Source organism: Atta cephalotes (genome assembly GCF_000143395.1).
Source record: "Atta cephalotes unplaced genomic scaffold scaffold00008, whole genome shotgun sequence".
Lineage (NCBI taxonomy): Eukaryota > Metazoa > Arthropoda > Insecta > Hymenoptera > Formicidae > Atta > Atta cephalotes.
The window spans coordinates 411,206-423,705 of NW_012130072.1; the positions used below are offsets into that span (position 1 = coordinate 411,206).

At 30.5% G+C, this 12,500-nt stretch overlaps 1 protein-coding gene across 1 annotated transcript in view; it reads right to left on the minus strand.

Moving 5' to 3' along the window:
* Positions 1-12,500, minus strand: part of LOC105627059 (cGMP-dependent protein kinase, isozyme 2 forms cD4/T1/T3A/T3B) — a 45,801-nt gene that overhangs the window by 9,772 nt on the left and 23,529 nt on the right. Inside the window, exon 3 of the mRNA XM_012208338.1 lies at positions 10,870-11,036. Coding sequence (XP_012063728.1) covers positions 10,870-11,036 — 167 coding nt within the window. The remainder of the gene's footprint in view (positions 1-10,869; positions 11,037-12,500) is intronic.

Here is a 12,500-nt window from a genome sequence, read left to right on the forward strand (position 1 = left end):
AACGTAAGTTAACGTAACGTAAAGTAAGGTTAAGTAAGTAAGTAAGAAGTAAGTACGTAAGTAGTAGTAACGTAAGTAAGTAGTAGTANAGAANNGNAGTAGAGAGAGAGAGAAAGGAATGAACAGAAGAATCCTCATCGAAGTCGAATCCGTGCATATACTATACTGTAACAGACTTTGTCGTTCGCATAGAGCACCGCTGAACATATCCATAAGCCTTGTATATACATATATATATATACAATATATATATATATATATAAAACACGGTAGAAGACCTACCATGACGACATGTAACAGGACAAAGAGTTTACGCTTCACACATGATATCCCCTTGAGGTTTTACACGAAACTGGCGTAACCGAATTCCTGCTTATTGCTCCGGTTCAGGCTCGTATTGAAGCATGAGACAGCGATCGGAAAATAAAAATTAATGTGATAAGCGTGTAATTTATTTTCATCAGAAGTAAACTACTGTAATCTTTATCACGCGAAGTGAAAAATTTCATCGTGGTAAAATCAATTTGATTCACGATTTTCATTTCCCAGAATGTAGGTCGAAGACACAACTCAAGAAATTCTAATAAAAATATGATTAAGAGAAAGTGAAGAATTCGTGGAGAAATAAGGCAGACCAGTTGTGGACAACTAGAAATTATCTTTCACTTTCATCGATTAGTACTTCGTGAATGAATGGAAACCTTTGACAAGAGTTGGTGAAACGAGTTTCCAAGTATCGATCTTAACTTGCGATTAGTATCTGCACTGAGGGACAGATCCTGTCACCGTGCAGCAACGAGGGTCGATATGAACGTCACGGCGAGAACCCTCGAATGTTGGCCGAGCGTTGATTACCTCATTGTTGCTTCTGAGCTGCAGAATAAAGTCACGATTTTTTTGCATAGAAAGCGCGCAAAACAGGATGTCGAATTGGAACACTATAATGATTGCGGAAATCGGCTTAATAGCCAGTTGCTGAACATTCAGCTATTACCGATCACCGTGTTTATATCCTTTTTTCATTATCCTCCTTTTCGAACTCCCGAAAAAGTCAATTAATGAGTAAAATAGCCGGATATTGCTTAATGCAATATTTGCAAAGAAAAAAGTTCAATGTTGAATTAAATAATATATTTAAGGAATAATATAGTTAAGGAAGTATTACACACATTTTCAAAATAATGAAAAAATTATAGATTAAATCTTACTCAAAAATACTTAAAAGTAATATAAAAAATTTGATGGAGGTGTAGAACCTGAATCAAAAATTATTTCAGTAAGAATTAAAAGTGTTTTTATCTGTGCTGTAATAGAAATATAATTGAGAAATAATTACAAAAGTCCCAAATTTTTTATGTAAGTATTTTAAATATTCGAGATATTTATATGAAGTTTCATCTTGCAATGCAGAAATTATTCCGCAAAGTTTATTTGTTTGTACAAAAAAATTAAGATGTCATTTTTTAAACATTTTAAGATTTAATAATAAAAAATAATAAAAAATAAAGTAAATAAAATAATAATAATAATAAATAAATTTCAAGGCTAATGAAAGTAAATAAATTATAATATGTTGTTAAATGAAAATATAATTATATATATTATATATTATTATAATTGTTCACACACACTTTATATATATAAATATATACATATATAATTTATTTAAAATATAAATATTAATACATTTGTGAAAATGTGTATGATACATTATTAAATCGTATTCAAACTTCCTGTATGTATCTCGATATTATATATATAAATTTTTAAACGAGATGTAATCGCATAAACGGATTCATCATTTAAGAAAGTCCTTAAAATGTCTCGCTTTTTAGGACTCTGCTTAATTACACTTAGTAGGACACAAGATGATTTATTTCTGCAGTTAGACAATTAGGCCTACACGTATATAGACGACGACGATATTTCATTGTACTTCATTGACAATTATAATTTTAATTAACGGAAACGACGCTTGCGGTCAGTGCGGTCCTCAAGTATTCCTAGCACTTGAGACGTATATTACGTAGCCGTTGTTGAGTCACGATGACGCTTTGACAAAAATAAATCGTAGGATCTAAGCGATTTTATTCATGGTATTCATAAAATAACAGATCGAATAAAATGATAACATTCGAACGATTTCATATACAATCGTATCATATACAATTCATATATAACAATCTATAATAATATAACCTTGCGTGCGTGTATCGCTTTTAATATTTTATTCAAACTGTTAATTTGATTTATCATTGAAAAGATGATAAGAGTAGTTATATCCGGTCTGAATTTCAGTCGTCTTTCGAGATTATCGTTCCAATTATCATGTGTCCAATAATTATTATTAAGTAACACTAAAAAGTTGTCGACCTAATCACATGATTTATCGTATGCAGATAAATGTAATAAATGTAATCATTAATTAAAAAATTAAGATTATTAAAGGATTATAAATTTCTGTCTGCGGTATATGTCTACATATATTGCGCGTTCGCGTGAATATAAGATTAGAGAGAAAGTAGTTAATTAAAATCGTCTTATATGTTTTCTGAATAAAGGTAGACTCGATAATGTTTGCTCGAAAACTTGAATTCGACGACAAAAAAAGATTCTGTCATGCAGCAGCTGTTGAGATTTCCAGTTCTAGACGATCCTTAAAACCAGATGCCTCGAGTATCAAACATTTCGGGCATTCTCATCTGGATATTTTGCGTGTTACAATGAAATGAAAGAAACAAGTTCAAATCGTATAAGAAGAAGATTTATATCGTTTTTTAAATTAATCATTACTATATTTCCTATTTTATGTAAAAGCACATTTAACAAATCTCGCGTTTTCAGGAATAGAAGATCAATATGAGGTCATCAGTAAAAAGTATTTACGAGTCACTTTACGACACAGTCATTTTAACACAAACAGATGGAATATACATTTCGTTCGCAATTCGATTTTGTTGACTCATCCGTAATTTTGAAATATCGGCCTCATTTACATTCCTAGTATTGTTTCACACTCACAATTAGAGAAAAAAAATATAGTGATAGTCAAATTTTAACTCTATTAACATTACAAAATTTTATACGTAAAATTAATATACATAGTTGAAATTTATATTTATACTTTAATTATATAAATTTTATGTAAAATAATTGTTGTTACTTTTATAATTACTATCATTATGTTTCTCTGAATGTAATTCAATTTCATCAAATTGCAAGCTCAATGGCACAGTTATCGCTTACATTCTTATTTTTGATGAAATAATTGCGACAACAAAATCGAATAAAGCAACAAAAAAATATTCAATTTCTGTATATATTTCATATGAATATTATATTAAATGGGCTGTGCCAGACATGCATGTTGTGCTAGACATGCATGTTAGAATAATTGTAGTTCTTATTTACATTGAGAAATTGAGATTTTTTTTTTTTTCAGAAAAAAAGTGACACACTTTAATGCACGTTTATATGACATTAGAGACATACAAAAACTTATAGCTTTTCAGTTATAAGTGTGTGTTGCAGCAATGTAAAGTTTGTAGATATAATGTAAACACCTTTTTTTGTTTATCTAATTCAAAGCGACATACGCGTTGATAAGAATCCCAGCGACATGTAAGTGTTGAATGAAATTTTTCGAATGTTCGATAAACAAACTATAAGAAACAAAATTCTAAGAAATCATGCAGATTATTAAATTTTTATTAATTCGCTTTTTTAAAATATACCAAATAAAATTTACAAAAATGTTATTGTTGTGTCAAATAAATTGTGTACGACTTTTACGAACGTATTTATACATAATTACAACTTAATGTACAGAAATGTTAATATCGAGTTTAGTATATTCGAATACATTCACATATACGATAACTGACGAAGTTAACTGCTTTCCATTATTCTTAATAACACATCAATATACGACTTTCTCTCGATGGCGCATGATGCCATAAATTGACTTGCAAATGAAATGTGCTAGCAAGATTTACATTAAAAAATTCAAAGTCGACACACAACTTATCTGGAATGTAATATAGTCAATAAATGCTCAAAGTTTTTTTATATAAATACGAAATTAAATGTATTGAAAGTGTGCAAAATTAAATTTAAAAATTCAAGATATTTTCTCTCTCCGAATTGTAAAATAAAATATATAAGTAATATATAACAGCTTATCTTTTACTATAAATTTAAAACATATCTAAATATTCTAAAAATAGAAAAAATTATTCATATTTATAAATTATTTTATATAAAATTTTATATAAATATCCTGGCAATTTTATTATAGGTAAATGTCAATAGTCCGAATATTCATACATTATTCACAAATATACTAATTTGCAGATTTTATGTGAGACTAATATGAATATAATTTATCTAAAGTGCATTAATGAATATAAATGTGCATTCATGAATATATAGAAATTTTGAACGCTTTTCGTATCGTATGTTGTATAGATAATTGAAAATGTGTTATTGCAAAACGCAAACACAATTGCGTGTACAATGATAAGATCGCTTTTTTCGAAGCGAAATAGAGGAAGAGCCAATTTCGCGAGATAATCCGGTTTTGTGCTCTAAAAAATATGATATCGAGGTCGACTTCACGCGACATCGGTACTAAAAACCTTTGTCCTATCCACGTCAAAAAAAACTGCTTATATAGATGTGCGTGTAAATACGCGTTTGCGTGCGATCCGCTCCATGTTACGTTCATTCCTTTTACGTGTTAGAATAATTATATAAACGTGTATCATATACATATTTAATTGTAAGACATAACGACGTCCGGTAACTGTGTATACAGTGCCTCGGAAATCATGTACTTTCTCTTCTTTTTTTGTAGAAGATTGTGCGACTTCTCTCGAGAAATGTGTGACTTCGGATATACTCTATATGTTTTTTAATTTGATATAATTATCTCGTAATATTCGCGTAAATTGCAAATTTAAATTAATAGTTTTTCGATATTTCCTTTAATAGAAACATTGAAACGCCAATATTTTCTATGATTAAAAATTTAAAAATCCACCAATTAAAATTTTCAGTCTTCAGACGAATAACAAAGTGTTATTCGTGTTGTTTTAAATAAAGCTCTAGATTTATCAAAGTAGTGTAAAAATACGCCAGGTTTGCTCTAATAATCGTATCATTTGAAAGAATTAAAGAACTACTAAGCGCTTATTCGATGATAGACTAGTTAAGTAAAAAATCGAAATACGCAAGAAAGTAGCCAATAGGAAGATGTAATTGTCGATGTTTGTTAGGATAAGAGGTCTGACTCTGGTAAAGATAGAGCTTCAGTTTTAGAGACATTCCCCTGCAAATTGGACTTATAATAGAATTATAATTATAATTTTTGAAATACCCATAAAAAATCCAAAAGTTTGGAAAAAGATTGAGTGTTGAACTAACATTTCAGTTACGAACAAATTTCTTTTGAATTAATCAGAATCTTCGTAAAGAGAGCACATATAAAGTACATATAATCGGGAGCTGCTGTGAAGCAATTCACATATTCCTGAGAAAGACCTCACAAGAATCAACCCGGATCTTCGCCTCCTACGTCATATCCGTGATAGACAAATACCTTCGCGTATCTGACGTCTCTTTATGGGTTGCGGTGCGCCAGTACGTCTTCTCCTCGCGTAGGTATGAACTGGCACAATCAATCTCGGCCGCGGAATGAGGAAGCCTCCTTGAGCGTTGTCAGGTGACGGCTGGTTCGTCTCGGGGCATTCGCTGTCTGTGGTACCGGTGCTGCTGGATCCCCTGGATCGCGCATCTTCCTCTCTTGCCGAGGACGGCCCGTTGTTCGGATCCTCCAACGCGGCCTCGAATCGCGATACCACTTCATCGGTGTATGGTCGCCTATAAGGCTCGTCGTCTTGTTGCCTGGCGGAAATCTTGCTGCTGCCGTTGCTGGTCCAGTTGACCCCGCACTCCCGCCAGCTGGCCTCGTAAAGCAATTCCATGGCCCTGCCGCGTGTTGCGTCCGGGTCCAGGAGGAGTTCAGGATCCTCTAGAACCGCCCGGCCGGGATAACTCCGGACCTTCATGACCTCGAAAGTCGCGTGCGAACAGAAAACAAAGATCGAGAAGCCGAGTTGAGCCGGGCGTCTCGCTCTACACGGTCTACTCGGCGAGACTTTCGCTCGCGATTTTTCTTTTTTCGATCCTCTCGAGTCCTACTGCGCAAAGGTCAAAAGTCGAGCGCTACGCTGGCGACAACGCTAGCACATCGCTTTCATTCGGTGAGATAAGATTAATAGCGTTTCTGCAGGTAGACACATTCTTGACTCTTTAGTTCGCCTTTCCGCTGTAGATCTGAGATTTGTCCGTTGAGATCAGTCTGTGTTTATTTCTCCTTGTCTTTTTGATCTTCTTTATTAGCTTTATTGATTACAAATCGTGCACGAACAACAAAGCAATCGGCTGTCGAAACGGTTCACGAAGAGAATTGAAATTCACAGACTGGATTCATTGACGTTCGGGATGGGAACGTAAAGTTCCAGTTGAAACAACCGAGAAACATCGCGGCACAAGTCTGGCGTCGGTCCAGAACAAAGATCGACCCACATGAAAGAAAAGATCACTTATCTTCGGATTTTCGCATCGATCATTCGGGTTCGATAGAAATGCTACCGGCATTCCTACCCGTTTTAATATTTATGTGGCTTACTGTTCCGTTACCATGAAAGTAGGCGGACTAGCGACAGACGGACGACAAGAATAAGAAACAAGTTCGATGGACGTTGACGTCGGATCCGCGTATTCACGATCGTTCATTCGCGACTTCCGCTATCCGGTCGTCACTGGTAAACCGGCATGCTACGAAACAACGGTGTGCAGGAAACCGAGTCATCATCAGACTACCGATCTTCTTAGTCTAAAGAACCTGTTGAGTCTTCGCAGGATTTTGCTATTTCTCGTTGTCCTCGAGCGAATAAGATCCTTGTCTGAGAGAATGGATGAGGATCAAGGATGAAAAACGTAGACGAAGATAAAGAACATATCGACGAATTTTCTGTGTTATTTATAAAAGCTTCAAACACGCAAATTTGTTTCTTTCGCACTTACATTGGATTTTGCAACCTGGACCTTCGACACAGATGATCGATAAACAGCGATAAATAACATTGAACGATGTCACATCGCGTCACAAATAGCTAGCTAGTAGTTACTTTTGAAAACAATGCGGGAGAAGAATCCTGTCAAAGGAGGACACTACGATTGCGAATCGCATCGCGTCTGACGCTCACTGTATTCGCGACAGTATTCGCGACTGGTGAAAAGTATGTCCGTGAGCGGCAAGCACCACGAGAAACTCCCTTCCCTTGGCGAATCGCGGCAGTCCCCACCATGGATATACATTCGTGAGAGAAAGGACAGAGGTTCTCATTTCATTTCGTACTCGCCCCCGCAATCGCTCCCATGCATCAGTGCAATGGCACTTCTTTTTATATCGCAAAGGTCCGGATCTCAGAAATTATAAGGCCCCGCTAACTTCATTAGCAAAAATAGATGTAATAATAAGCCGATGAAGATAAATATTCTTGTGTAAATGTAAAATAAGAAGATACGAGGAAACAATATGTAATCTAATTTATAACACACAAATGTATTATAAAAATATTTACAGTGTACAAATATAATCTTTGTATATCTACACATATTTTTGTAACCAATATTATTGCTTAAATTTAATACTTCATCTTTATAATGCATTTTGCAGTAATTTAATATTTTTTTCTTTACAATCTGTATCTGAATCTTTTAAAAATGTTTAATCAAATGAAAGTTAGAGCTTTAAGATATTTAACACGTTTTTTTCTTAAATTCACATAATAACAAAGCAAATCTGCGTTAAATTTCTGAAATGTCATGAAAATGAAATGACTAATAAAAATTTTCGTGTATGATTGATGAAAACTTTCCACTTCATTGTGATGTTAAACAATAATCATAATGTGTGTGTGTATATATACAGAGAATGTTCATTGTTAATTACGTAATTACAACATGGATGAGTGATAATACTAATGATTGGATCAATTGAGAAAGAGAGGGAAAAGCGACAAGTATTGCATTTTTACGTGAAAGTAAAACGCGGCACGTCATTCATTACGAAATGGCGCGATACCTTTGTCCAACAGAAATCGAAATTCCGGGAGAAGAAGAAGCATTGGAGCAGAGAGTAATTGTTTTTATATAAATTTAGTCGATATCAGATCGTTTCTATTGTAGAGATAACTTAACATTCAATCTGCATTTACTATCGTATTGTAGAACGGATGTGAATATCTAAATCTAATATGTCCGGAAGCTTTTATTTATTGTATAAAATTACAATACAATTAGATATTATTTGATCAGAATCTAAATAGGAAATTTAATTCAGACCTAAATATATGTCCAATGCTAAATGTGAATTAATGAATACAATGAAAAACTTTTGTCATAAATTATGATTAAAACCAGTATTCATGCAACAAAATTTCTCTTAGTTTTAAACATATCTGTACATTTAATTGTGTGAAAGATTTTGCTAAAGTATCTAAAAATTTAAGTAGATGTAGATCTAAAAATAATTTTGTTGGACTATAGTTGGATTAAATATTATGTAGGCAACTCAAACATAATGCTGTAATATTGCAAAAAGTTTTGATATTCTAGCAATCAATTTAAATCATACATAATTATTTTGATAGTCTAACAAAATTATTTTCAGATTTATATCAAATTAAATTTTTAGATATTTAGCAAAATTATTCTTTACTTGTATTTTTCCAAGAGATTCAGGAGAAAACAGATTTCCAAAAAAAATTTCATAAGAATTATTTTTATAAAAATTATTTAGAAAGGCATAACATTTTTTCAAGTTATGATGAATATGTAATTTTTTCACTAATGACGCATCATTAATAAATAACTGATTAAACAATTTCATCATAAACACAAAACGTCGATGATAATTGTCTGTTTGATATTCATACAAATTACTCTTACAATTCTTACCCGTATATAGTAGTATGTTTAAGCTTACGAGTTACGTAATCATATATTTGTAGCAATCTCTCAAGCATTATACATTTACGTCTCAATTTATGTAATAAACAAATAGTAATAATTTCAATATAAATGATATTTAAACATGTCGAAATAAAAATAAATTTAATAAGCAATAGGAAAATATGTATGTAAAAAAAACTCAAAGGAGAAATATCTGTATTTTCGCTTCAAAAATTGCAAAATCGTTTCACAGAATGTAATTATATATTTTTTTCTTATAAATATACGGGGGATATTTACATAACCATTACGTTACTTGCATTCGTTAATTGCTCAAGTATTATTTATGCTTATCATTAACCGTCCAATAAAATGATTGAGACTATCTCTCTTAAAACTACTTCTGTTTTTTTTTTGACTTTTAAATATCTCAACGAAATAACATAAAATAAATATATATGGATCTTATTTTCCAAGTAATTGGAGAACTTACGTGGAACAACTTTCTAAGTTTTATAGTTAGTAGTAAAAGCAAAATATATCAAATTAGTTTTGAAAAGTCATTTCGCAATCTATATTAAAATACATATATGTAAAATAAGTAATACCTCTTATATTTTGAGTTATTCTACAACATAAAAGTTCATCGAACTTAAACAGATAATTGCGAACGCTTCCGTAAAGATAAACAAAGTTAAAATATCACATGCCATTACTCGATAGCTTAAGTGCACAATGTTGATTTTTCTTTATATATATATTAGGTGTAATAAAAAAAATCCATGCAAAAATAATAGATTTCTTTTTATTACACCTAATATATATATAGATATGTATGTGAGAAATATACGTCAATTATTTAGAATGCATTATATCATATATAAATTATTATAAATTTTCTTATGTATTTTCGACAAAAAATCTATTTTCCTTTATTTTGCATAGAGTCTATAAATAAAATTACAATATTATGTTTTTAAAATATTTACACAAATGTGAAAGTATAAGGAGATTTGTAAACATTTCAAAGCAGAACAGGTAATTACTTTAGTTAATAACAATACAATCTTCTTAGAAAGACCCGTTGCTTTTCCTGTTGATTCCATATTGTCAATTGTAATTATGCAGGAAAGAAATAAATGGTGAAAGCTTTTCCTGTGCGGGATATCTTGAACAAACATAGTCGAAGAATAACAACAGATAACCAACAGGTGCGTTTGCGTCGATATTCTCACATTAAAAAATTATCGCAATATGCAAACAATATAAGAATAAAAATTGATTTGCAGGCGAAAGTTTTTTCTAAATATCAGAGAATAATTTTTATTCTCGACGCGTTGCGACGGTGGACAAACGGTCACGTATCAGAGAAAAAGAAATCCCAATCAGTAGAGAAATCAAATAAATTACTATAATATATAGTTTCGAAATAATTGATCAAATATAAAATAACTAAATGTACTTAACTAAATCTTTTTTTCACATAATTACGAATTTGCTTAGAACAAATTTTTATATTTTATAGTTAATATTTAAAAGCAAATGTCATATCAAGTTAGTTTTGAAAATTTGTATAAAATAAGTGTATTTCTTGTATTTTTAACTATCCTATAACATGAAAGTTTGTCAAACATTTCGAACAGAAAAGCAAATACTTTGTTTTTATTCACTTTGTACGAAACTGAAACTTTTCGTAAAAACAGTTATAATATTTGTTTTCTTCGTGTGATATTATTAGCGATCTATTTATTATTTAATTTGTCTTCGTCAAAGCAGCAATTCTCATAACGCTTTACGGATTTTCCCGGAACTGTCACATTTCATAAAGATGAATAGCTATTTACTTACCCTCCATGACGAAGACAGTAGAGCCGACATCTCCCTCTTGTATAATTATCGAACCAGCTGGAAATGTAACAGGATACATGCAATCGACAATCTCCCGGATTTGCGTAAGTTCCAAATTTTTCATAAAGTCGTTGTCCAGTATGGCAGTTTTGATCAACTCGCGAGATCTTGAAAAAAAAAAAGAAAATCGTTGTTAAATTTTTCTCTCTCTTTCTCTCTCTCATTTCTTCTCTCAGTCTTAATCTCTTTTGTATTAAAAGAAATAATATTCCTATAGAAAAACGAAAGTATAAATAAATAAAAATATCATTAAATGTATCTCAAAAATCTTTTTCAGGAACAGATTTTTTAAGAAATTTAATTGTAAGAAAAATTCTTAGGATGCAAATGTCTAACAAAACATAATAATATAGCATTAAATTATTACACAAAAAAAACGATTTTGTTGTAATATCTAAAAAAAAATAGATATATACAGATTTAAGAATAATTTTGTTGGATTACAACAAAATAATTATGTAGGACATTCAAGCGCTAGAATTTCAAAACTTTTTGCAGAATTGCTCATGCTTGAATTTCCATATATAATTATTTTGATGGTTTAAAATTATTTTCAGATCTGTACCAATATAAATTTTAAACAATTTTAGCAAAATTATTCTTGTATAATCTCTAAAGTGTAACACTGATTTCGATCTAAAAATATAAATTATTATAAAGAATATAATGTACTGAAATTGATATTTTCGAATACTCTCGTAATTAAATTTTGCTTGTAATCACAAAAAGAATCATTCAAGTGTGAAATTAATACGACATTCTGTTAATATAAAAAAAATAACAATTTTAGTTATTTACAATTCCTTATAAAAATAAAAAAGTTTTGCATTTTTTATACTAAAATCAAAAAAGATAAAGATATGGTATATTAATTTTCATTTTTTTATAAAACTGCAAAACTTTTTTTATTAATGTAAGTATCTGTAGAGTTATGAAGTATCATTATTTTTTTTTATATAATAGAACGTGTCTATATGTACTAACTTCATAAATGAAATCATTCATGCGTAGTTATCATTTTCAGTAAAATTAATTGAACGATTCTTTTGGAACAGAATTTACATTAAATAAAATTTTGACGAAACTATTTTATTTCATATGTTAATTTCATTTTAATAAACTACAGTGAGTACAAAAAATATTCGTACAGAGAAAATATTTAAAAAAAAATTTTATTTTTAAAAAGTAAATATTATATCCAGCGAGAAATAAGTCATCAAATCGATAACTTTGATGATTTTAACACTCAATTTGACATCGATTCAATTAACGATCATTTCTTGTTGGATAATTAACAATTTATTCATAAAGAATAAAATAAACTGTATGTTTCTTAAAATTATATATGCCAAAATGATGTGTATTAATTATACAAAATATATCATCCGAAAAATAAGCGAAAATTAAAAATTATATTGTTTGAATGCTCAAAAAGTATTCGTAGAGAAATTTAGCTTCTAAAAAAGAATATATGCGAAGCTCATTTATTTATGTTAGAAACAGAATGTATTCATTGTATAAAATTGCCAATTAATGTTTATTTTCTACAAATAAGGCTTTTTTTATAACAA